Source organism: Procambarus clarkii, chromosome 90, assembly GCF_040958095.1.
Source record: "Procambarus clarkii isolate CNS0578487 chromosome 90, FALCON_Pclarkii_2.0, whole genome shotgun sequence".
NCBI lineage: Eukaryota > Metazoa > Arthropoda > Malacostraca > Decapoda > Cambaridae > Procambarus > Procambarus clarkii.
The window spans coordinates 6,104,851-6,131,769 of record NC_091239.1 but is presented as its reverse complement, the minus strand read 5'-3'; the positions used below and the strand labels follow the sequence as shown (position 1 = coordinate 6,131,769).

At 43.3% G+C, this 26,919-nt stretch overlaps 4 protein-coding genes across 4 annotated transcripts; all 4 read left to right on the top strand.

The window, feature by feature from the left end:
- The first annotated feature begins 6,488 nt into the window (after nucleotides 1-6,488).
- Nucleotides 6,489-6,827, top strand: LOC138359350 (uncharacterized). Its single transcript, XM_069318488.1, has one exon. The coding sequence runs from the start codon at nucleotides 6,489-6,491 to the stop codon at nucleotides 6,825-6,827; it is 339 nt and encodes a 112-aa protein (XP_069174589.1).
- An 854-nt stretch (nucleotides 6,828-7,681) lies between these two features.
- On the top strand, nucleotides 7,682-8,461 carry LOC123750135 (integumentary mucin C.1-like). The gene has a single exon (XM_045732257.2). The coding sequence runs from the start codon at nucleotides 7,682-7,684 to the stop codon at nucleotides 8,459-8,461; it is 780 nt and encodes a 259-aa protein (XP_045588213.1).
- A 15,535-nt stretch (nucleotides 8,462-23,996) lies between these two features.
- On the top strand, nucleotides 23,997-25,923 carry LOC138359349 (uncharacterized protein PF3D7_1120000-like). The gene is made up of 4 exons (XM_069318487.1): nucleotides 23,997-24,089; nucleotides 25,287-25,387; nucleotides 25,451-25,592; nucleotides 25,714-25,923. The coding sequence occupies exons 1-4, from the start codon at nucleotides 23,997-23,999 to the stop codon at nucleotides 25,921-25,923; spliced, it is 546 nt and encodes a 181-aa protein (XP_069174588.1).
- A 139-nt stretch (nucleotides 25,924-26,062) lies between these two features.
- LOC138359348 (uncharacterized protein PF3D7_1120000-like) lies at nucleotides 26,063-26,918 on the top strand. The gene is made up of 3 exons (XM_069318486.1): nucleotides 26,063-26,211; nucleotides 26,416-26,529; nucleotides 26,813-26,918. Exons 1-3 carry the CDS (start codon nucleotides 26,063-26,065, stop codon nucleotides 26,916-26,918), a joined length of 369 nt encoding a protein of 122 aa, XP_069174587.1.
- The last annotated feature ends 1 nt before the right edge of the window (nucleotide 26,919 follows it).

The following is a 26,919-nucleotide window of genomic DNA, read 5'->3' as shown; positions in this document are numbered from 1 at the left end:
CACTCTACAAAAACTACCATGCCCATGCACCACTCAACACCGCACTCTACACACTACCCCACACTCTACAAAACTACCATGCCCATGCACCACTACACACCACACTACACACTACCCCACACTCTACAAAAACTACCATGGCCATGCACTACTCTACAGTACATACTATGCTCCTTCTGTGTTCATGACCCCACGAGAGCGGGTCGGATAGCGATGTGTCACCGTCGCCTGTGGACCTTGTCCTCGGTCCTGCGAAGGCTGTTCTGTGTTATCTACCCTTGATTGCCAACTCCTCGTACCCCTACCTATGTTCTCAGCCGCTGGTGTGCTCTCCCCTGGAACACTCCCCGTAGGGTATGGCTCCTCACTTGCCTGACCGGTCTGTGTATAGACGCGGTCTGGGTGACAGAAGAACACATGCCCTGTGTTTAGCACCTTAACCTTAACTTCTGCATTCTTTTTGCTAATTACCCGACATGGCCCCACAAACTTGGGTGCCAACTTACCTTCTGCCTGAGCGTGCATCTGCTTCACGAATACCCTATCACCTTCATTGATCACCTTTGCTTGGACCTTGTTCCGCGCATTATAATATGCCTCTGCTACCTCTGTCGACTTTCTTAAATGTAGTTTCTCCAAGTCAAATGCCTTGGTTGCTCGCCTACAGACAACACTTTTGAAGTCTAACGCATAGCATGGCGGTTGCTTGCTTGTGAACGTCGTGAACGGAAGTCGGGGATCGAACCCATGCAACAAAAAATGCGGGGTTTCTCCCACCGACCTATTGAACGCCGTGTTGAGCGCCGACTCCACCATCGACAAACTCTGATCCCATGCAAGCACATCATCTGCAGCCAAATGCCGCAGAATACTGATTACTTCAGCATTGTGTCTTTCAACCAAACCATTCGCCGATGGTCGATATGCCAGCACTGGAGAATGTTTGAATTGATACACACTCGCGATGCTTTGAAATACTTGATTGATAAACCCTGACCCTTGGTCTGACACAACTTGTTGAGGAGCCCCAAACCTGGTTAACACACTTTCCACCATGGCCTGGGTCACATCCTCTGCCGACTTAGAACGGAGTGCACTCACCACAGTGAACCGTGTGAGTGCATCCACTGCTACAAATATGTACCTCGCCCCTGAATGAGCTTGTGGTAGCGGCCCAATGAGGTCTATGTGTACTCTCTCGAAGGGAGTACTCACCTCCAGCCACCTACGCAAAGGTTCCGCCCCCAACCTATGTGCCTTGTACCTCAGACAACTGTCACAAGAGGCTACATAGACCTTGATATCTTTACCCATGGATGGCCAATAGAACCTTTGACGTGCCCTCTGCAACGTCTTGGACTCCCCTCCATGGCCTGCTGCTGGGATGTTATGACACAGATACATTGCAGTCCTCTGGAACTCCGGTGTCAAGACTGCCTGGTATACTGGTTCAGACCGTATACCCGAAACCCTACCAAGATGATACAACACCTCATCTTCAACCACAAACTCATCCACTGGAGCTGGAAGTGACTTCCTCAACTCCGCACGCTGACCCCTCAAAAACTTCCTTACCTCCCCCCACAGGGGGTGACCTTCCTGACTCCGTATCAACTCCCTTACATTCCACGACACATCTTCCTCCCCCCTTTCACTCACCACTGCTACATTGTGACACCTTGACAACGCGTCAGCGACCACATTGCTTTTCCTTGGTACATGTTCAAAGTTTGTAATGTTAAACTCTGCGAGCGAGGTAACCCACCGTGCCAATCGCTGACAAGGCTCCTTGGACTCGAACACATACTTAAGGGGTTTGTGATCGCTTCTGAGCCAAATTTCATGTCCAAGCAAGATGTACCGGTTCCGTTGTAATGTGAATGTGATCGCTAGCGCTTCCCTCTCAATCGTACTATAGTTCCTCTCTGCAGGACATAGTACTCGTGAACAAAATGCAATGGGACGCTCCCGTCCTCGCTCATCCACCTGAGCTACCACACCACCTATCGCTGCTCCAGAAGCATCTGCATACACCAGAAATGGTTTGCTAAAATCTGGGTGCGCCAAGATACTGCGAGAGCTGACAGCAGCCCTCAGTACCTGGAACGCCTGCTGTTGTTCCTTCCCCCACACGAACTCTGCAAGTCCACTGATCTGACGTAATGGTCTTGCAATTTTTGAAAAATCTTTAATAAATCGCCGATAATAGCTAACCAACCCCAGGAAAGATTTGCACTCTTTCTTGTTCTGTGGAACTGGGAACTCTTGAATATCCCTGGTTTTATCTGGCAATGGACTGATACCCATCCGGCCCACTGTATGACCCAAGAATGTTACCGATTCTCCAAAAAAACTGCATTTTTCGAAATTCACTTTGAGGTTGTGTGACCTCAGCCTTAGCAAGAGTTTCCTCAAATTATGCATGTGCTCCTCTAATGACTTTCTCAGCACGATTACGTCATCGAGGTACAGCAACGCTGTGGGACCTATCAACCCCGATAATACACTCATCATTAGCCTACTGAACACAGCAGGTGCTGACTTCAACCCGAAAGGAAGTCGTTTATATTGCCAGAGCTCGTTGCACGCACTAAACGCTGTGATTTCCCTCGACTCTTCCTCCAGCGGTATCTGGTGATACCCACTGAGTAGGTCTAATGTGGTAAAATATTGTGTACCCTTCAAGTGTGTCAATGTGTCCTGTATGTTTGGTAATGGGTATGCTTAGTCTTTCGTCAGCTTGTTTATTCTGCGTAAATCTACGCATAACCTCACTCCCCCATTCTTTTTCCTGACTACTACGAGAGGGCTGTGCCACGGTGAACTGGATGGTTCAATGATATCATGCTCCCTTAGCTGGCTTATCTCCTCTTTCACCTCCCTCTGGTGTGCCACTGGTATGCTATATGCTCTCGTATATACTGGATGTGCGCCCTCTACGTCAATTCTATGTGCTCCTTGAGTAATGCACCCTGGGGGTTCCCCTCTCAACGCAAAAACATCCGGGAACTCCCTGACTAAGCCCCTTAAGGCTTCCTTAACCTCCCTTTCCATGGACATCCTATCCACTATTCCCATTAATTTATCCATTCTATCCTCATCGCCCTCACTCTGACTTACTGACATGGCTGCAATAATCTCCTCCACAGGGTGCGCCCACGCTACCTGTGCATGCTTACTCAAGGTGACTGGCCACCGAGAGGGATTAAAAACCCTCAACCGAATTACCCCTTCATTTATGTCTTCAATAGTCTCCATTATCACCAACCCTGCAATGGCTCAATTTGCACAACGTCTACTCCCTTGGCTTTACATGCCATTTTAATCACTAAGGATGCTTCTCCCGGAATGGTGACATCCTTGGGTACCGTGACTGCCCACTGTATATTCTGGTCCCCAGCCGAGTTACCACAGTTACCCCTCACTACTGCTACTCCTTCTCTACTCCTCACCTTGTTAACGTCTACCGCTTGACCCCCACATACCAATTTATTCCCCCTTGCGCTGAACGCTATGGTACATGAGTATTTTTCGAGGAAATCAATTCCCAAGATAATGTTGGTATGTTTCAGCCCTATATCCTGTATTACTACAAAACTATGTTTAAACCATCTATCTTCTAGCTGGAAATCCACAGTTGTCTCACCCAACACCCGCAACGCATTATCCCCCACCGCCGTTAATCTCCTGTTGTTAGGTATCAGCCTAACGTCTGATCCTAACACGCTACGACTCATGATGGACACGGAAGCACCGGTGTCCACCAAGGCTGTATAGATAGTGCCCTTTAACCGTAAATGTACCTTTATGGGATGACCCGACCCGACGGTACACAACCACTGTCCGCCACCCCCTACTGTACACACTGGGTAATTAGGCGGAACAAAAAGCTTACACTGCCAGGCCAAGCGACTACCGTCACCACACAGCTTACACACTTTTGTCTGCTTAGGTCGTTCTGGCTCGTGTTTACCCGCAGTGTACCCCGTTCCCCGGGGATACCCTCTACCGGTACCCTGGTTCTGGTGGTACATTCCTGTTGCTCCCTGAGCAGGCGTGTATCGTGGTGGAGCAGGAGTGAACCTGCCTCCACGTGCCTCTTGATTATAGCCTCCTCGCTGCCCGCGAGTACCCTGATGGGGTCCCCACGATACCCCACTCGTATTGTGTCCCTGGAACACCCTTGGCTCCCAGCCCTTATTATTGTTACGTCGAGGAGCACCTCGCCCCTTGCCCTTGGAATGTGTGACCCCCGCCGCGGGTCCATCCTCCACTGGCTGAGCTACTGGGGCCCAGAGCTGAGCCTGTCTCTCTTGCGTGTCTGCAAGATTTGCCTGTTCCTTAGGGGACACTTCCTTGAAGATGTCATCCTCTGTCAGTTTATGTGTCGGGCTATTCTCTGCCCAAAACACTGCATGTTTCACCGCTTCCTTAAAAGACTTAGCTTCCCTGCAGTGTAACGCACTTTCCCGTGGTAATGCACCGAAAAAAACACTCCGTTGCATAGAATCTCTTACTACCCCCGTGAACTGCGTTTCCGTCCGCTCAATCACATCACCCAAGAGTCTTATTCTATGGCCAAACGCCCTTAATTGTTCCCCTGGTTCTCGTTTAAGTGCAGCTAACTGAGCCTTTAGTTCTACTGCATCGTGCTGCACATCGTAATGATCTATCAGTTCCTGTTTAAACTCGCTATAACTATTTATTTCTCTAATTTCCGCCGAGTTGAGCAGGGTCTTTGCTTCCCCTTTCACCTTGGAATATGCCAATGCAATCTTTGCCTGATCCGACCATGACCCCACACTAGTCGCCTTCTCTAGAGCAAAGAAAAATGTTCTAATATCCGTCAGTATCTGACCTTTCGAATCCCGTTTGGCGCCCCAAAACGTGGGTATGTCTCCATATACCTTAGGTCCTGCATTAGTCGTCTCATGCGTGCTCAACACATTTTTCAACCACTGTGCAACCTGCCCAATTGTCTCTGACGCTGCCGCCTGCGCCGTAAGCAACGCCGCCGTGTTATCACCACTCTCACCCTGACCGACCTTACTCGTGGCCTGGCCACTGGCGCCCCTATTACTACCCGTACCCGTCATGGCTACTCGCCCCTTATGTGCTCGTGTATGAACCAGCTTGACGCTTTGTCGTACAGTAACCTTACTTGGCCTTATTCCCTTAATCTCACTAGAATCACTTATAATTTTAAGCCACCATTAACAACGTCACTTATCAGTTCCCCACACTACTGTTTCCACCCCTTAGGGGACCTTTCCCTGCCGCACAACGTGGCCACTCCACTTGGCCCCACACCCCACTATGGCCACTCACTGGCCCACACACCTTCCCTTCCTCACTCCAATATCCACCATCCTGAACACAACCCGACGTCTACCAATTCCCGAACATTCCCTCACCAACTAAACCAGTAACACACTTCCTTCATCTCTCAAAGTGTTCCAAACCTGTTTTCGCTGCCACCAAATATGTCGTGACGCTGAACCCCGGTTCATTCCGAACACAGCGATTACACAACACATAGCACCTTGCCTCAGCAACCGTTACTACCACCATGTACTCCTACACACACCAGACCCTTGAGGCGTACCACTAGGTTTGTACTGGAACACAATGAATGAACATATGGAAGGTATTTAAAGGCCGTCGTGTTTTGTCATTTAATTACAAAGAATAGACTCTGACAAATAATAATATATTAACATACTCTATTAGGTCAATACACTTCCAATACCCATAGACCACTTGACCTCCGCGATCACCACACACACTCGTAACTCCCGCCTAAGTCCCTAATACGGAATGATTACTACAACGCTCCTCACCCGGTTAGTCTTACATTATATACTCACATACTGCAGACTTAACTTGGTCACTAAGATCACAACAGGCTCTCACATAGCTGTCTGCTACACTTCGCTGCTGCCACAAACGGAGACCTCGAAGGACTTGCCAGTTCAACTTCCACAACAAGACTGCCTCCAGCCAACCATGGCCTCAATCTTTTCACCAAGCCTCTCGAGGAAGGTATAATCCGATTAACCTTATCCCTAGAGCGGTAACCTTGATCCTAGAAGCCTGACGAAGAATAATTCCTCTTTCCAGGAATTATTAATTTGGCTAAACAGCTTCGGTCTTAATCCATTGACCTTTCTTAGATATGTGATCCATAGTCTGTCTACTTACATGTACTTTCAATCATCATTCGTTAAGTGTTGTAGTAATGATCCTCTAGCTAATAATTCCTACTAACTTGTGGATTACAACACATCATCACTATCATAGCTATCAGTGTCACTGGGAATGCTTCTATCATCACTAACACACCTACCACTCTCACTGGTACTGTCACAACAATCACTACCAGAGCTACCACCGTTAATGGTACTACCCTTGCTATCACTACCAAAGCTACCACTGTTACTGTTATTAACCTTTCCATCACTACAACTGTTAATGGTACTACCACAACCATGACTACCAGAGCTACCACTGGCACTGATAATACCCATACCATTAATACCAGAGGTACCATTGTCACTGGTACTACGACTAACATAACTACCAGAGCTTCCACTGTCACTGGTACTGCCCCAGTTACCACTGGCACTGATACTACTCCTACCATCGTTACTATCACTACCACTTTCAATGTTTCTACCCCTATCATCCCTATCGCTGTCACTGGTAATACCCCAATCATGACTACCAGAGCTAACGCTGTCATTGATACCACCCTAACCATTGCTACAACAGCTACTACTGTCAGTGTTACTGCTACCTGCACCTATTACCTCCAACTGACCCACTAACTGTACCCATCACCTCCATCTGAGCCACTATCAGCATCCATCACCTTCACGTGGACCACTACCTGCACCCATCACCTACACTCGAGCCTTTACCTCAACCCATTACCTTCTCTTAGGCCACTATTAGAACCCATCACCTCATCTTGGGCCAATATCAGCACCCATCACCTTCACTTGAGCCAATATCTGCACCTATCACCTCCAATTGAGCATCAACCCAATACCTCCAATTCAACATCTACCAGCACCCATCACCTTCAATTAGGTAACTACCAGCTCCCATCACCTTCACTTGGGTCACTACCAGCACCTACCACCTCCAATTGGGTCACTTCCAACACCCATCACCATCACTTGAGTCACTACTAGCATCCATAACCACCTCTTTGGCCACTGCCAGCACCCATCACCTCCACGTAGGCCACTACCAGTTATAAAATAAATAGGTTTACATTATAAATCGTTTAACGTAATACATTATCAGTGGCAACTATTATATTTTACAGCGACTTAACAAATCTGTTAAGTGAATAAGTGTCTGGTAATTACATGACAATCCTCTCTTATTAACAATTCTGAAAAATCTTAGTTTGTTAAACTTTGTAAAAGGGTAAAAGTGTCTGGAAACTGAAAATATTAATTGTCATGCAAGTTGTAGTTTTTAACAGCATGCTTAAACAGTATTACTTAGCCGCGAAAACTTCCTGGATTTTTGTCCGCAGTCATTTGGAATATGAGAGATGAAGTAATGTCATTATCAGTTTATTAAAATTGATTTAAATATTTCTATTCAACAAAGTAGAAAATGAACTATCACTGGCACGATACCACCTATCACTAACATAGCTATCACTATGATTATCCCAACAATCACTACCAGAGCTACCACTGTCACTGGTACTACCCCTACCAGAGCCACCACTGACACTAGTACTACCTCAACCATCAATACCTCTGTTACTATTACAACCCCAACCATCACTACCAGAGCTATACAGTCACTAGTACTACTCCCTATTATCACTACTAGAGCTACAACTGGCACTGATACAACCCCAAACATCACTACCATAGCTATCAATGTCAATGGTAATTCCCCTATCATCGCTAACAGAGCTACCACTGTCACTGGTACTTTCGCAACAATAACTACCAGCGCTACCATTGTCAATTGCCATACTATCACTACTAGAGCTACCACTGTTACTGTTATTAACCCTTCCATCACTACAACTGTTATTAGTACTACCACAACCATGACTACCAGAGCTACCACTGTCACTGTTACTACCACAACTATCACTACCACAGCTACCACTGTCAATAGTACTACCCCTACAATCACTACCATAGCTCCCACTTTCACTGGTACTACCCCTTCCATCACTACCACTACCACTGTCACTATTACAACCCCTGATATCACTACTAGAGCTACCATGGCATTGGTACTACCCCAACCATCACTACCAGAGCTTCCGCTGGCATTGTTACTACCCTTTCCATCACTACCAAAGCTACCTCTGGCAATGATAATACCCCAGCCATTACTACTAGAGCTACCATTGTCACCGGTACGACCCCTGGCATCACTACCAGAGCTACCACTGGCACTGGTAATACGACTAACATAACTACAAGAGCTACCACTGTCACTTGGTACTGCCCCAGCCATCACTGCCACAGCTACCACTGGCACTGATGCTACTCAAACCATCACTACTATCACTACCACGATCAATATTACTACCCCTACCATACCTACCGCTGTCACTGGAAATACCCCAATCATGACTGCCAGAGCTATCGCTGGCATTGATACCACCCTAACCATCGCTACCAGAGCTACTACTGTCAGTGTTACAGTAGTAGCAGTTACCTGCACCTATCTGCTCCAACTGACCCACTAACTGTACCCATCACCTGCATCTGAGCCTCTACCTCAAGCCTTTATCTTATTTTAGGCCACTATCAGAACCCATCACCTCCACTTGGGCCACTACCAGCACCCACCACCTCCAATTGGGCCACTACCAGCACCCACCACCTCCAATTGGGCCACTACCAACACCCATCACTTACACTTGAGACACTACCAGCACCCATCACCTACACTTGGGACACTACCAGCACCCATCACCTACACTTGGGACACTACCAGCACCCATCACCTACACTTGGGACACTACCAGCACCCATCACCTACACTTGGGCCACTACCAGCACGCACCACCTCCAATTGGGCCACTACCAGCACCCACCACCTCCAATTGGGCCACTACCAACACCCATCACTTACACTTGAGACACTACCAGCACCCATCACCTACACTTGGGACACTACCAGCACCCATCACCTACACTTGGGACACTACCAGCACCCATCACCTACACTTGGGCTATTACCAGCACCTATGTCCTTCACTTTGGTCACTACCAGCACCCATCACCTACACTTTGGTCACTACCAGCACCCATCACCTCCAATTGGGAAACTACCAGCAACCATTATCATCAATTGGGTCCTAACTAGTTATAAAATAAATATTTTTATATTATAAATAGTTTTATGTAATACATTATTAGAGGCAATTATTATATATCACATCGACTTAACAAATCTGTTAAGTGAATAAGTGTCAGGTAATTACATGACAATCCTCTCTTATTAGTAATTCAGATAAAAATCTTAGTTTGTTTAACTTTGTAAAATGATAAAAGTGTCTGGAAATGGAAAATATTAATCGTCAGTCAAATTGTAGTTTTTAATAGTTTTCCAACACAGTATTACTTGGCGGCGAAGAAAATCTGGATTTGTCTCCACAGTCATTTCGAATATAAAACATTAGGTAATAATATAATTTCGTATCATATAATTCATCAACACAAGACAGAACACGAAACAATAAATATTGAATGGAAGTGATTGTAGAAAGCCTATTGGTCCATATTTCTTGATGCTTCTATATTGGAGCGGAGTCTTGAGGTGGGTAGAATATAGTTGTGCATTAATTGGCTGTTGATTGCTGGTGTTGACTTCTTAATGTGTAGTGCCTTGCAAACGTCAAGCCGCCTGCTATCGCTGTATCTATCGATGATTTCTGTGTTGTTTACTAGGATTTCTCAGGCGATGGTTTGGTTGTGGGAAGAGATTATATGTTCCTTAATAGAGCCCTGTTGCTTATGCATCGTTAAACGCCTAGAAAGAGATGTTGTTGTCTTGCCTATATACTGGGTTTTTTGGAGCTTATATATATATATATATATATATATATATATATATATATATATATATATATATATATATATATATATATATATATATATATATGTATATATATATATATATATATATATATATATATATATATATATATATATATATATATATATATATATATATATATATATATATATGTGTGTATATCACGAAAATAAACACGTGATTAAGAATGTGACAATGTCAGACCACGGAGGAAAAATCACCTTCTGAAGATGTATTTAATATACGAAAGTACTTAAGGAAATTTCCTGTTTCATTTTTCCTCCGTGGTCTGACATTGTCATATATATATATATTGGTGTATACTGGCAGCAGGTTTTCTTTCAAACATGTTTCATTGAATATGACCGCATATTCTGTATTTATTATTTTCTGGTTTAGGGCTTCTATCCCTCTAACTATTTTCTTAGCATCAGGGCTTAATTGGAATAGGAGTTCTCCAAAACTCATTTTCGTACTTTTAAGGTGAAGAAAAGAAGTGATTTACTATAGAGTGTATTACACTTATTTGTATAATTTGCACGACGTTTCGAACCTCCATGGTTCATTCTCAAGTGAACAGATCTTACAATACTAGTTGATTTTATACCCGCATTAGGTCAGGTGATAATACAATGAAGGTGAAAAACATGGGGGGATACATAAGGGATAAACATAGGGGCTGCAGAAGGCATATTGGCCCATACGAGGCATCTCCTATCCAAACACAAAGATTAATCCAGTGTAATTGGCCTGTTATGTTGGCCATTGTCTTCTGTGTTGGCATCGATATGTTCTTGTCTTGTCCTTACTCTCATGGTGGGTAGAGTAAATAGTTCCGTGATTTGGGTGTTCATGGTACGTCGCTCTATTCTTATGTGAATTGCCTCAAGAATTTGTAATCTTCTTGAATCTTGGGTTTTGTCTATTATGCAAGTATTCTTGTTCTCATTTCTCTAGTATTGTAAGGTCTGTTCACTTGAGAATGAACCATGGAGGTTCGAAACGTCGTGCAAATTATACAAATAAGTGTAATACACTCTATAGTAAATCACTTCTTTTCTTCACCTTAAAAGTACGAAAATGAGTTTTGGAGAACTCCTATTCCAATTAAGCCCTGATGCTAAGAAAATAGTTAGAGGGATAGAAGCCCTAAACCAGAAAATAATAAATACAGAATATGCGGTCATATTCAATGAAACATGTTTGAAAGAAAACCTGCTGCCAGTATACACCAATATAAACCCACATGACCCAGCAGTCCGCAATACAGAGTTTACCTATAGGTATAGGCAAGAGCTCATTCGGCATCAACTAAACAAGAAAAAGGAAGCCCTCCAAACCTTTATAGAGCAGGCGGAGCATCTGTTAAACAAATGGACCCAGTACGACATCCCTATCCAACTCAAGCAAACCATCAACAGTGAACTATTTAACCTGAAACAACAACATAAAACTCTTGTAGAAACAAAGACACTCCGTAAGTTAACATCCCTAAACGGTGGACAGCTAAAAATCCCTCGTCCTAAAGATGGCTACTTTAACCTGACTTCTTATGATCTTACCCAGGACCAACGAGACCTCTTAAATCTTGGTCTAAATTGTCAATTCTTATCTAAACCAAAGATGCATCAAAAACGCCTGGAAATCGAAATGCTTCTGGACGATATCCATAAGCTAGAAGACAACAAAAAAGTCATCACCACTGACACACTTCAAGCTGAACTACTTGCAGAAGCAGGGAAAAAACGAGGAACATATTCATCTACAATCTTAACCCCACGACTCAAAGAAGCAGCGAAACAACTAAAAAATCTGAAAGACGTAACAATAAGAAAAGCCGACAAAACAGCAGCATATGTATTGATTCCTACCCATGAATACATGAACAAAATTAGCGACATCCTAAGTGACGACTCCAAATTTCAACGAATCACGAGGAACCCCGTAGAAGACCTTAAGCGGAAAGTAAACAAAACAATTACAGCAATCAACGCAAAGAATGGTAGTGTGCATTTCAATAAACTTCAAGGCGACTATGGCTTAGGATATGCCTACGGCAATGTTAAGACGCATAAACCAGGTAACCCACTACGCCCTATAATCAGCCAAATACCAACCCCAACTTATCACCTGGCAAAGAAACTCAATGAACTCCTAACTCCATACACTCCAAGTAAGTTTAGTCTACAATCATCAGCAGATTTCCTAGAATTGATCAAATCTACCCAGCCCGATGGAATCATCGCTTCCCTGGACGTTGAATCCCTTTTTACCAACGTCCCAGTCGACACAACCATAGGAATGATACTGGACAGAGTATACAGAGACGAGAGCACCCCCAAATTAGACATACCTGAGCCACACTTGAAAAGTCTTCTCGAAGCATGTACAAAGGAAGCCCCTTTCATCAGTCCACAAGGAGACATGTATTTACAAATTGACGGAGTAGCAATGGGCACCCCCTTAGGAGTTTTATTTGCTAATTTTTATATGGGAACCATCGAAGATAGGGTCTTCAGTAGCAGACAAAAACCAACTGTATACTGCCGTTATGTAGATGACATATTCGTAATAGTAAAAGACTCAGATGAACTAATTGACCTAAAAAGACACCTAGAGAGAGAGTCAGTACTCCGATTTACACATGAAAATAGTGAAAATAACAGTCTGCCATTCTTGGATGTACTAATAACAAAAACAGGAACCTCTTTAAGCACCAACGTATATACCAAGCCCACCAACAGAGGATTATGCCTGAACGGTAGAAGTGAGTGCCCCCAAAGATACAAAGCCAGTGTTCTCAATGCTTATATTCGTCGAGCGCTTACCCACTGCTCTGAATGGAGCAACGTGAGTAGAGAGTTTGAAAGAGTAACTCAGGTATTGGTGAACAACGGATATAGCAACGCGGAAATAAACGCTGCTATAAGAAGACACTTGGACCGTTGGTATAATTCAGAACCTAGAACAGAAACCACAACACCCCCAATAAAATTATATTACAAATCAACCATGCACAGTGAACATATAAAAGAGGAAAGAATAATGAAAGAAATAATCCGTAAAGGAGTAAAAAGCACTACTCCTAACCAAAACATAAACCTGATAATATTCTACAAAACCAAGAAGACTTCCGAACTCCTTATCAAAAACAGCCCGAAGCCGACGGAGAACCCTCTACAGCAGTCAAGCGTTGTATACATGTACACTTGCCCCCACGAAGGATGTAACCTTCAATGTAAGTACATAGGTATGACGTCGACCAAGCTGACGAGGCGTTTGACATGCCATCTTCAATCTGGTGCCCCTAGGAATCACATGAGACAAGCCCATGACATTACTCTAACAAGAGAAATGTTGAACAAGAATACTTGCATAATAGACAAAACCCAAGATTCAAGAAGATTACAAATTCTTGAGGCAATTCACATAAGAATAGAGCGACCTACCATGAACACCCAAATCACGGAACTATTTACTCTACCCACCATGAGAGTAAGGACAAGACAAGAACATATCGATGCCAACACAGAAGACAATGGCCAACATAACAGGCCAATTACACTGGATTAATCTTTGTGTTTGGATAGGAGATGCCTCGTATGGGCCAATATGCCTTCTGCAGCCCCTATGTTTATCCCTTATGTATCCCCCCATGTTTTTCACCTTCATTGTATTATCACCTGACCTAATGCGGGTATAAAATCAACTAGTATTGTAAGATCTGTTCACTTGAGAATGAACCATGGAGGTTCGAAACGTCGTGCAAATTATACAAATAAGTGTAATACACTCTATAGTAAATCACTTCTTTTCTTCACCTTAAAAGTACGAAAATGAGTTTTGGAGAACTCCTATTCCAATTAAGCCCTGATGCTAAGAAAATAGTTAGAGGGATAGAAGCCCTAAACCAGAAAATAATAAATACAGAATATGCGGTCATATTCAATGAAACATGTTTGAAAGAAAACCTGCTGCCAGTATACACCAATATAAACCCACATGACCCAGCAGTCCGCAATACAGAGTTTACCTATAGGTATAGGCAAGAGCTCATTCGGCATCAACTAAACAAGAAAAAGGAAGCCCTCCAAACCTTTATAGAGCAGGCGGAGCATCTGTTAAACAAATGGACCCAGTACGACATCCCTATCCAACTCAAGCAAACCATCAACAGTGAACTATTTAACCTGAAACAACAACATAAAACTCTTGTAGAAACAAAGACACTCCGTAAGTTAACATCCCTAAACGGTGGACAGCTAAAAATCCCTCGTCCTAAAGATGGCTACTTTAACCTGACTTCTTATGATCTTACCCAGGACCAACGAGACCTCTTAAATCTTGGTCTAAATTGTCAATTCTTATCTAAACCAAAGATGCATCAAAAACGCCTGGAAATCGAAATGCTTCTGGACGATATCCATAAGCTAGAAGACAACAAAAAAGTCATCACCACTGACACACTTCAAGCTGAACTACTTGCAGAAGCAGGGAAAAAACGAGGAACATATTCATCTACAATCTTAACCCCACGACTCAAAGAAGCAGCGAAACAACTAAAAAATCTGAAAGACGTAACAATAAGAAAAGCCGACAAAACAGCAGCATATGTATTGATTCCTACCCATGAATACATGAACAAAATTAGCGACATCCTAAGTGACGACTCCAAATTTCAACGAATCACGAGGAACCCCGTAGAAGACCTTAAGCGGAAAGTAAACAAAACAATTACAGCAATCAACGCAAAGAATGGTAGTGTGCATTTCAATAAACTTCAAGGCGACTATGGCTTAGGATATGCCTACGGCAATGTTAAGACGCATAAACCAGGTAACCCACTACGCCCTATAATCAGCCAAATACCAACCCCAACTTATCACCTGGCAAAGAAACTCAATGAACTCCTAACTCCATACACTCCAAGTAAGTTTAGTCTACAATCATCAGCAGATTTCCTAGAATTGATCAAATCTACCCAGCCCGATGGAATCATCGCTTCCCTGGACGTTGAATCCCTTTTTACCAACGTCCCAGTCGACACAACCATAGGAATGATACTGGACAGAGTATACAGAGACGAGAGCACCCCCAAATTAGACATACCTGAGCCACACTTGAAAAGTCTTCTCGAAGCATGTACAAAGGAAGCCCCTTTCATCAGTCCACAAGGAGACATGTATTTACAAATTGACGGAGTAGCAATGGGCACCCCCTTAGGAGTTTTATTTGCTAATTTTTATATGGGAACCATCGAAGATAGGGTCTTCAGTAGCAGACAAAAACCAACTGTATACTGCCGTTATGTAGATGACATATTCGTAATAGTAAAAGACTCAGATGAACTAATTGACCTAAAAAGACACCTAGAGAGAGAGTCAGTACTCCGAATTACACATGAAAATAGTGAAAATAACAGTCTGCCATTCTTGGATGTACTAATAACAAAAACAGGAACCTCTTTAAGCACCAACGTATATACCAAGCCCACCAACAGAGGATTATGCCTGAACGGTAGAAGTGAGTGCCCCCAAAGATACAAAGCCAGTGTTCTCAATGCTTATATTCGTCGAGCGCTTACCCACTGCTCTGAATGGAGCAACGTGAGTAGAGAGTTTGAAAGAGTAACTCAGGTATTGGTGAACAACGGATATAGCAACGCGGAAATAAACGCTGCTATAAGAAGACACTTGGACCGTTGGTATAATTCAGAACCTAGAACAGAAACCACAACACCCCCAATAAAATTATATTACAAATCAACCATGCACAGTGAACATATAAAAGAGGAAAGAATAATGAAAGAAATAATCCGTAAAGGAGTAAAAAGCACTACTCCTAACCAAAACATAAACCTGATAATATTCTACAAAACCAAGAAGACTTCCGAACTCCTTATCAAAAACAGCCCGAAGCCGACGGAGAACCCTCTACAGCAGTCAAGCGTTGTATACATGTACACTTGCCCCCACGAAGGATGTAACCTTCAATGTAAGTACATAGGTATGACGTCGACCAAGCTGACGAGGCGTTTGACATGCCATCTTCAATCTGGTGCCCCTAGGAATCACATGAGACAAGCCCATGACATTACTCTAACAAGAGAAATGTTGAACAAGAATACTTGCATAATAGACAAAACCCAAGATTCAAGAAGATTACAAATTCTTGAGGCAATTCACATAAGAATAGAGCGACCTACCATGAACACCCAAATCACGGAACTATTTACTCTACCCACCATGAGAGTAAGGACAAGACAAGAACATATCGATGCCAACACAGAAGACAATGGCCAACATAACAGGCCAATTACACTGGATTAATCTTTGTGTTTGGATAGGAGATGCCTCGTATGGGCCAATATGCCTTCTGCAGCCCCTATGTTTATCCCTTATGTATCCCCCCATGTTTTTCACCTTCATTGTATTATCACCTGACCTAATGCGGGTATAAAATCAACTAGTATTGTAAGATCTGTTCACTTGAGAATGAACCATGGAGGTTCGAAACGTCGTGCAAATTATACAAATAAGTGTAATACACTCTATAGTAAATCACTTCTTTTCTTCACCTTAAAAGTACGAAAATGAGTTTTGGAGAACTCCTATTCCAATTAAGCCCTGATGCTAAGAAAATAGTTAGAGGGATAGAAGCCCTAAACCAGAATATATATATATATATATATATATATATATATATATATATATATATATATATATATATATATATATATATATATTTATTTAATAACATTAACAAAAAATTCTTAAAAACGTGGGAAACCGTCAAAATAATGTCTATATCGTCGATATTTGGATTATATCACATAAAGCAAGGAATGATGAAAATGTCAGAAAAATATTGCTAAATTTGATAAATTTGAAAGCAAAAAAAAATGCAACAAAACTAGGTAAAAAATGCAAAATATTGCGAAATTCTGAGACTTGTAGGTCAAATCACATATCGTGAGAAAACGTAAAATTGTATCGAAAAATTAGTAAATTTAATTATTTTTACTTGAAATCACAAACATGGAAAACGTGAAAAACCGGCAATATAATAAAAAATTTGCTGATTTTTACTTCAAATCATAAGGCGAGATTTCGTGTTATTTAGATCATCAAAATGTACATGAAAATGTCTTTTCCAATACAAATAATACTGAAATATTCAAATATGCAATAAAAACATCATAACTCTCTTAATCTATATCTCCCACTATTTTAAGGAGGTGCAAATGATTGATTGAAAATAAAATATTGAGGATAAATTTGACATCAATTTTAGGTTAGCATCATATTTATTATATGTTTATTTAATTATTAACGTTATCTGAAAATTCACATAAATGTGGGAAAACGCCAAAATATTGCCCAAATTGTCTATATTTGGTTAAAACACATAGAGCAAAGAAATATGAAAAAAGTAAATATATTTCTAAATTCGATGATTTTTTTAATTAATCAAATGCAAGAACACTAGTTAAAATATACAATACATTGCAAAAATTGCGAGGTTAGTTGTCAAATCCCATATTGTGAGAAAACATGAAATAGTATGGAAATATTAATAAATTCGATTGTTTTTGCCTAAAATCACACATCCTGGAAAATCGTGAAAAAACTTCAATATATTATCAAATTCGATGATTTTTACATCAAACCTAAAGGCGAGATTCATGTTAGTTATAATATTAAAATGCATATGGAAATGTTGTTTCCATTAAAAATTATAAAAATCAATGTGTTTTCATTAGAATTAACTATTTCCCAGTAAGCATAAAACGTGTTCTGATGTTTTTATTTTGGTAGAAGAAAGGTGACACTGTAACAGTCTATATAAAGTCGTCATTATTTGTAGATAACCAGCAAAGAAAACCTGATATTATACTGACGAATGTTGAATGCAAAATCTTTCACAGTTGAATTCTCCCAGGTAATGATGTGGGCTCAGATCACATACTTGTTATTCTCCACCTCCAAGCATCTCCCTTTAGAATTCTGGGACGCCCCAGACCCAAACTAAACACGCTTCGACTTCGCCAATATATAGAGTTCCTTTGCACGGATTCAACCGCTGATCTTGACAATCAACCGGTCCAGGACATTTACACAGTAATTGCCTTCATACATTCTCTCATTACTGAAGCAACTATGATGAATTGTGAGCTAACTAACACCAGAATAATTCAGCAATACAAACCGACCAGAGAGATCAAGGATAAAATGAGGCATTACCAGCAAGAATGTGTGAGGCGCCTACGCACAGGCCAGCCATCCTTCCAAATTATTCAGTCCCTAAGACGTGAAGTCTTAGGCCTCACGCTCCTACACAAACGTCATATTTGGGGTATTCTAGTCAACCAAGTTAACCAGTACAAGAGAGAACCTGCCAGATTCTGGGGAAAGATCAGACAACTCCTAGGATCGTCAAAGACACCGCTTTCGCATCTCAACTATACATATACTGATGACAACAACGAGGTAATAACCACCAGATTGGAAGATGGACACCTGCAGGCTAATCTTAGGGGATTAGTTTGGGTGGAAATCTTTACAGAAAACAACAGCCAAATCAACAATGACAACCTCCGTACAGTCAACCAATGGGTTGCTGAAAATGTGGAGAACCTGTCTAGCAGGCCTCTAGTGGACACCGCACTCCTTGACCCAGAGCACCCGACCCATCACCCTACGGGAACTGCTAGAAGTATTAAAGAAAACGAGGAACAAAGCGCCAGGTTTATCAGGAATAACAGTCAACTAACTGAAGCTTCTGCTTCTCAACTAACTTGCAGTCCATGCTCAATGTCTTCAACGCTATCCTCGTCTCAGGCCACTTCCCACAGGCATTTAAAACTGCCAAAATGATCCTTATTCCGATGCCAGGCAAAAGCAGACATGTCCCTGGAAACTATAGGCCTATCTCCCTGTTGGAGTCGACAGGAAATTGCTTTGAGAAAATGCTCTCAAATCGTATTAACTACTACATGGAGTACCACCACCTGGATACTGAAAAATAGTTTGGTTTTAGGAACCGCAGATCAACACAAAATGCCATCAATATAATTTATGATGCAGCAGACAGTATCAGGAAACAGCATTAATATCAACCAGAGATGTCAACAAGGCCTTTGATAGTTTATTGCATAATGGTCTGCTTATCAAGCTGCAATCCATACCACACCACAACTGGACCCTTTTAAGACATGTAAAAAAAAATTCTAAGATCAATAATTCCACTGTTTAGCAACAAGGAAGCTGAAGCCTTTTCCCCGACAGCTGGAGTTCTTTAGGGATCGTGCATCAGCCCTCTCCTCCTCAATCTCTTTGTAACGATTTGCCACGCCCTATTTATAACGACACTATTATCACTCAGTTCGCGGACAATGTCATTCATGTAGTGTCGTTGATGCCTGCTGGCCAAGGAACTAAACACGAGTCAGTCATAAGGAAGACGAAAGAGGAACTCGGAGCCACAGCAAGTTGAGAACAAGACTGGAAAATCGTGACAAACACTAACTAGATTGAATTGTGCTCGGTGGGCAGCTGGGATAGTTCACTCGAGGTCATCAAAATCGGTGGCATGTTAATACAGGTTCAGAACTACACTACAATTCTGGGCAATGTAATATCGATACTTTTGAATTCCACCAAGCATATCAGTAAAAAAGAGGCCTTAGCCAAAGCACTACTAGCTCGGCTGTACCGATTCAGGCAATTCTGTATACATATATACAGAATGCTTATTCGATCAATCCTAGAATACCCATACACCCCGCTTGCTCTTACTAACAGTCAAATATGTTGAAACTTCAAAGAGTTCAAAATAGAGCACTCAGATTTGTAGCATGAGTGACACTTGCCGACAAAATTAGGAATGACAGCCTCCTCACTCAGTAAAAGATAGAACCGTTGAATAGACGCCTCCACAAACTCCCAGTAACGCAGTTATACAAAATGAAGAACACTTACCGAATCGTGACGATCCCATTACGGCATTTAACACTACCAACTATGAGATACGAGATCAGCCCCACAGAACATGGAGGATGTAACTACAACAAAACGTCAGGCGGTATATCCACAACAGGAATTACTCACGGCCCAGGATACTTAGTAACCCTCTTACGTGATGAGGAATGGGAACCTCCTGATCCAATATATATATAACAGGCACGAACTATGAGCTAACAAGTCAACATCTGACACCAATACCTCTACCAACCAGGACAAAATCATTGTATACATCAACTACAAGCTCCTCTACCAACCACACATCTGCAAGTCACCACAGGACTGCTCTTCGGATGCGGCACCAAGACTGGAACTCTGTCCTCGCATGGTAACTTCTCTCCACCTCTTGTGCAACAGCTACAGCTTGCTGCTACTGGCAGCCAGCAATCATTCACAAAAAAAAAATCATCACCATCATATATGAGTGCAGTTGTGCCTCTCCATCAATTCACACATCAACTCACACACTTTTATTATCACTAGAATCACTATCAGACGATCCACTGTCACTGGTACTACCCCAACCATCACTACCAGAGCTTCCACTGTCACTGGTATTACCACTATATCACTACAAGAGCTACCAGAGTCACTGTTACTACCCCAACCAACATTACCAGAGCTACCACTGGCACCGGTACTATCCCTACCATCACTACCGGAGCTTCCACTGTCACCGGTTCAAGAACTACCACCGTCTCTGGTACGACCCCAACCATCACTACCATCTTGAGGTTATCTTGAGATGATTTCGGGGCTTTAGTGTCCCGCGGCCCGGTCCTCGACCAGGCCTCCACTCCCAGGAAGCATCCCATGACAGCTGACTAACACCCAGGTACCTATTTTACTGCTAGGTAACAGGGGCATAGGGTGAAAGAAACTCTGCCCATTGTTTATCGCCGGCCCCTGGGATCGAACCCAGGACCACAGGATCACAAGTCCAGCGTGCTGTCCGCTCGGCCGACCGGCTCCCCTATACCGACCATAGCTATCAATGTCACTGGTAATACCCCCTATCATCACTAACAGAGCTAACACTGCCATTGGTACTTTCGCAACAATCACTACCAGCGCTACCACTCTCAATGGTACTACCCCTACTATCACTACCAGAACTACCACTGTCACTGTTACTAACCCTTCCATCACTACAACTGTCATTGGTACTACCACAACCATGACTACCAGAGCTACCACTGTCACTGTTACTACCCCTACAATCACTACCATTCTCACTGGTACTACCACAACTATCACTACCAGAGATACCACTGTCAATAGTACTACCCCTACAATCACTACCAGAGCTCCCACTGCCACTGGTACTACCCCCTTCCATCACTACCATTGACACTGGTACTACCCCTACACTCACCACTAGAACTTCCACTGTCACTGTTACTACCCCTGATATTACTACTAGAGCTACCACTGGCATTGGTACTACCCTTACCATCACTACCAGAGCTACCACTGGCACTGATAATACCCCAGTCATTACTACTAGAGCTACCATTGTCACTGGTACTACCCCTGGCATCACTACCAGAGCTACCACTGACACTGATAATACCCCAAAAATCACTACCAGAGCTCCTACTGTCACTGGTACAACGACAAACATAACTACCAGAACTTCCACTGTCACTGGTACTGCCCCAGACATCACTGTCACAGTTACCACCGGCACTGATTAAGAGCTACCACTCTTACCATCACTACTTTCACTACCACTTACAATGTTACAACCCCTACCATCCCTACCGCTGTCACTGGTAATACCCCAATCCTGACTACCAGAGCTAACACTGGCATTGATACCACCCTAACCATCGCTACCACAGCTACTACTGTCAGTGTCACTACTACCTGCACCCATCACCTCCACTTGGGCCACTATCTGCACCCATCACTTCCATCCGAGCCACTATCAGCATCCATCACCTTCACGTGGACCACTCCCTGCACCCATCACCTACACTCGAGTCTTTACCTCAACCCATTACCTTCGCTTAGGCCACTATTAGAACCCATAACCTCATCTTGGGCCAATATCAGCACCCCATCACCTCCACTTGGGTCTCTACCGTCACCCAATACCTCCAATTGGGCCACTTCCAACTCCCATCACCAACACTTGGGACACTACCAGCACCCATCACCTACACTTGGGACACTACCAGCACCCATCACCAACACTTGGGACACTACCAGCACCCATCACCTACACTTGGGACACTACCAGCACCCTTCACCTACACTTGGGACACTAGAAGCACCCATCACCAACACTTGGGACACTACTAGCACCCATCACCTACACTTGGGACACTACCAGCACCCATCACAAACACTTGGGACACTACCAGCACCCATCACCTACACTTGGGACACTACCAGCACCCATCACCTACACTTGGGACACTACCAGCACCCATCACCAACACTTGGGACACTACCAGCACCCATCACCTACACTTGGGACACTACCAGCACCCTTCACCTACACTTGGGACACTACCAGCACCCATTACCTACACTTGGGACACTACCAGCACCCATTACCTACACTTGGGACACAACCAGCACCCATTACCTACACTTGGGACACTACCAGCACCCATCATCACCTTCTTGGCCACTACCAGCACCCATCACTACCAGCACCCATCTCTACCAGCACCCATCACTACCAGCACCCATCACTACCAGCACCCATCACTACCAGCACCCATCACTACCAGCATCCCATCACTACCAGCACCCATCACTACCAGCATCCCATGGGAACCGGTCGGCCGAGCGGACAGCACGCGGGACTTGTGATCCTGTGGTCCTGGGTTCGATCCCAGGCGCCGGGGAAAAATAATGGGCAGAGTTTCTTTCACCCTATGCCCCTGTTACCTCGCAGTAAAATAGATCCTGGGTGCTAGTCAGCTGTCACGGGCTGCTTCCTGGGGGTAGAGGCCTGGACTAGGACATGGCCGCGGGGACACTAAAAAAAAGCCCCGAAATCATCTGAAGATAACGAATCACCTCCAATTGAGCTATTACCAGCACCCATTACCTCCACTTGGGTCACTGCAACCAAGCTACCACGGTCACCGGTACTACCCTTACCATCACTTCCGGAGCTACCACGGTCACCGGTACTACCCTTACCATCACTACCGGAGCTACCACGGTCACCGGTACTACCCTTACCATCACTACCGGAGCTTCCACTGTCACCGGTACTACCCCTACCATCACAACCAGAACTTCCACTGTATCTAGTATGAACCCATCATCACTATCATAGCTATCAGTGTCACTGGTAATACCTCTATCATCACTAACACACCTACCACTCTCACTGGTACTGTCACAACAATCACTACCAGAGCTACCACTGTTAATGGTACTACCCTTGCTATCACTACCAAAGCTACCACTGTTACTGTTATTAACCCTTCCATCACTACAACTGTTAATGGTACTACCACAACCATGACTACCAGAGCTACCACTGGCACTGATAATACCCCAACCATTAATACCAGAGGTACCATTGTCACTGGTACTACGACTAACATAACTACCAGAGCTTCCACTGTCACTGGTACTGCCCCAGTTACCACTGGCACTGATACTACTCCTACCATCGTTACTATCACTACCACTTTCAATGTTTCAACCCCTATCATCCCTACTTGATGTCTCTGATAGTATCCTTTATATCTCTGAGAGTATCCTGCATGTCGATGAGAGTATCCTTCATATCTCTGAGAGTATCCTTCACGTCTCAGATAATATCCTTCATGTCTTTGAGAGTACCCTTCATGTCCCTGAGAGTATCCTTGATGTCTGAGAGAATCCTTAATATCTCTGAGATTATCCATAATGGATATGAGAGTATCATTCACGTCTGAGAGTATCTTTCATGTCTCTGAGAGTATGCTTCATGTTTTGAGAGTATCCTTCATATCTTTGAGAGTATGCTTTATGTCTCTGAGAGTATCCTTGATGTCTCGAAGAGTATCTTTCATGTCTCTGAGATTATCCTTCATGGATATTGGAGTATCCTTCATGTCTGAGAATATCCTTTGTGTCTCTGGGAGTATCCTTCATTTCTCCGACTAAGACTTTTTGCTCGATGGTACCCGTGTAGAAGTTTGCAAACAGACTGTGGATGAAACAGTCGGGATGATAGCCGACAGAGTGTACCGTGATCCGGCATGTACTCCTCTTGACATACCAGAAAACAGTCTAAGGAAACTACTCCAAGCTTGTACTAAAGATGCACCCTTCTTGAGCCCGGATGGACACATGTATAAGCAAGTAGATGGGGTCGCCATGGGTTCTCCCCTAGGTGTCCTGTTTGCAAACTTCTACATGGGTATCATCGAGCAAAAAGTCTAGGTCGACATGAACTTGAAACCGGCCATATACTGCAGGTATGTTGACGACATTTTTACACAGGTACCTGATGTCAGACATCTGCAGGAGCTGAAGGAGGCATTTGAGCAGAATTCTGTGTTGCGTTTCACTTACGAGATGGAGAAGGATGGGAAGCTGCCCTTTCTAGATGTAACAGTCATGGAAAGGAGCGGAGTTTTCCACACTGCAGGCTACACTAAGGAAACAAACATAGGAATGTGCCTGAATGCCAACAGTGACTGCCCGGACAGGTACAAGAGGAGTGTTGTTAACGCTTATGTCAACCGTGCCCTCAGCCACAGCTCAGAATGGAAGCAAGTCGACGAAGAACTCTGTAGGGTAAGGCAGGTCCTAGTCAACAACGGCTTCTCCAATGGTTTCGTGGAAGACATCATAAGAAGGAAAGTGAAACGCCATGCAACCTCTGAAGAAACAACTAACACAACACCTATACCCACTATTAGACTATTTTACAGGAACTTCTTTTCCACAGCTCATAAAACGGAGGAAAGGGTCCTGAAAGATATTGTCAGTAGAAACGTTATCCCTACAGACAAAAATCAGAAGATACAACTGACAATTTACTATAAAACCAGAAAAACGGCCAGCCTACTCATGAGAAACTCTCCAGACACAAAGCAGAACGCTTTAAAAGAGACCAACGTCGTCTATGCCTTCAAATGCCCTCTTGGGGACTGTAAGCCTAAAAAAACCCAGACATGGGTTTACTATACAATAGTTTACTTTTACTAGGCATGGGATACTCTCAAAGACATAGCGGATACTCTTAGAGACACGAAGGATACTCTCAGAGAAATGAAGTATACTCTCAGAGAAATGAAGGACACTCTCAGGTACATGAATGACACTGTCAGAGAAATGTAGGATACTCTCATAGACATCAAAGATACTCGCAGGGATATCAAGAATACTCTCAGAGACCTCGAGGATACTCTCAAACATATGACGGATACTATCAGAGACATGAAGGATTTTCTCAAATATATGAAGGATACTCTCAGAGACATGAAAGATACTCTCAGAGACATGAAGGATACTGTCAGAGAAATGAAGGATACTTTCATAGACATAAAGGATACTCTCAGAGACACGAAGGATACTCTCAGAGACATGAACGACACTCCCAGAATACTCTCAGAGACATGAAGGATACTCTCAGAGACATGAACGACACTCCCAGAATACTCTCAGAGACATCAAGAATACTCTCAGAGACATGATGGATACTCTCAAAGACTTAATGGATACTCTCAGAGTCATCAACGATACTCTCAGATTCATCAATGACACTCTCAGAGACATCAAGGATACTCTCAGACCCATCACGGATACTCTCCGAGACATCAAGGATACTCTTAGAGACATCTAGGATACTCTCACAGACATACAGGATATCTTTGACATCCTTCATATCTCTATGAAGGACATGAATGATGCTCTCATATCCATGGTGGATAATCTAAGAGATATTACGGATTCTCTCAGACATTGAGGATACACTCAGGGACATGAAGGATACTCTCAAAGACATGAAGGATTCTCTCAAAGACATGAAGGATACTCTCAGAGGCATAAAGGGTACTCTCAGAGACATGAAGGATACTCTCGGAGACATCAAGGATAGTCTCAGAGACATGATGGATTCTCTCAAAGACATGTAGGGTACTTTCTGAGACATGAAGAATACTCTCAGAGACATGAACAATACTTTCTGAGACATGAACGATACTCTCAAAGACATGAAGGATACTCTCAAAGACATCAAGGATACTCTCAGGGACATGATAGATACTCTCAGAGACATAAAGGATTCTTTCAGAGACATGAAGGATACTTTCTGAGACATGAAGGACACTTTCAGAGACATGAAGAATACTCTCAGACATATGAAGGACACTCTCATAGACATGAAGGATTCTCTCAGAGACATTAAGAATAATCTCAGACAAGTGAAGGATATTCTCAGAGACATGAGGTATATTCTGCTAGATATGAATACTCTCAAAGACATGAAGAATTCTTTCAGACATATGAAGGATACTCACAGACCCAATTAAGATACTCTCAGAGACATCAAGGACACTCTCAGAGAATTGAAGGATTCTCCCAAAGACATGAAGGATTCTCTCAAAGACATGAAGGATATTTTCTGAGACATGAAGGATACTTTCAAAGACATGAAGGATGCTTTCTGAGACATCAAGGATACTCCCAGGGACATGAAGGATACTCTTAAGAGACATGAAGGATGCTCTCAGAGACATGAAGGTTACTGTCAGTGACATGAAGGATATTCTCAGAGACATCACGGATACTCCCAAAGACATCAAGGATACTCTCAGAGACATGACGGATACTCTTTGAA

What these genes read in the sequence shown, in the direction of transcription:
- LOC138359350 (XM_069318488.1), top strand. Translation starts at nt 6,489, where the DNA reads ATGACTACCAGAGCTACCACTGGCACTGATAATACCCATACCATTAAT.
- LOC123750135 (XM_045732257.2), top strand. Translation starts at nt 7,682, where the DNA reads ATGATTATCCCAACAATCACTACCAGAGCTACCACTGTCACTGGTACT.
- LOC138359349 (XM_069318487.1), top strand. Translation starts at nt 23,997, where the DNA reads ATGGATATGAGAGTATCATTCACGTCTGAGAGTATCTTTCATGTCTCT. An exon ending in TATCCTTCATATCTTTGAGA is followed by an intron (nt 24,090 to 25,286) that starts GTATGCTTTATG and finishes TACTTTTACTAG; the next exon opens with GCATGGGATACTCTCAAAGA. An exon ending in GAAATGAAGGACACTCTCAG is followed by an intron (nt 25,388 to 25,450) that starts GTACATGAATGA and finishes AGATACTCGCAG; the next exon opens with GGATATCAAGAATACTCTCA.
- LOC138359348 (XM_069318486.1), top strand. Translation starts at nt 26,063, where the DNA reads ATGAAGGATACTCTCAAAGACATGAAGGATTCTCTCAAAGACATGAAG. An exon ending in ATGGATTCTCTCAAAGACAT is followed by an intron (nt 26,212 to 26,415) that starts GTAGGGTACTTT and finishes GGACACTTTCAG; the next exon opens with AGACATGAAGAATACTCTCA. An exon ending in GATATTCTCAGAGACATGAG is followed by an intron (nt 26,530 to 26,812) that starts GTATATTCTGCT and finishes GGATGCTCTCAG; the next exon opens with AGACATGAAGGTTACTGTCA.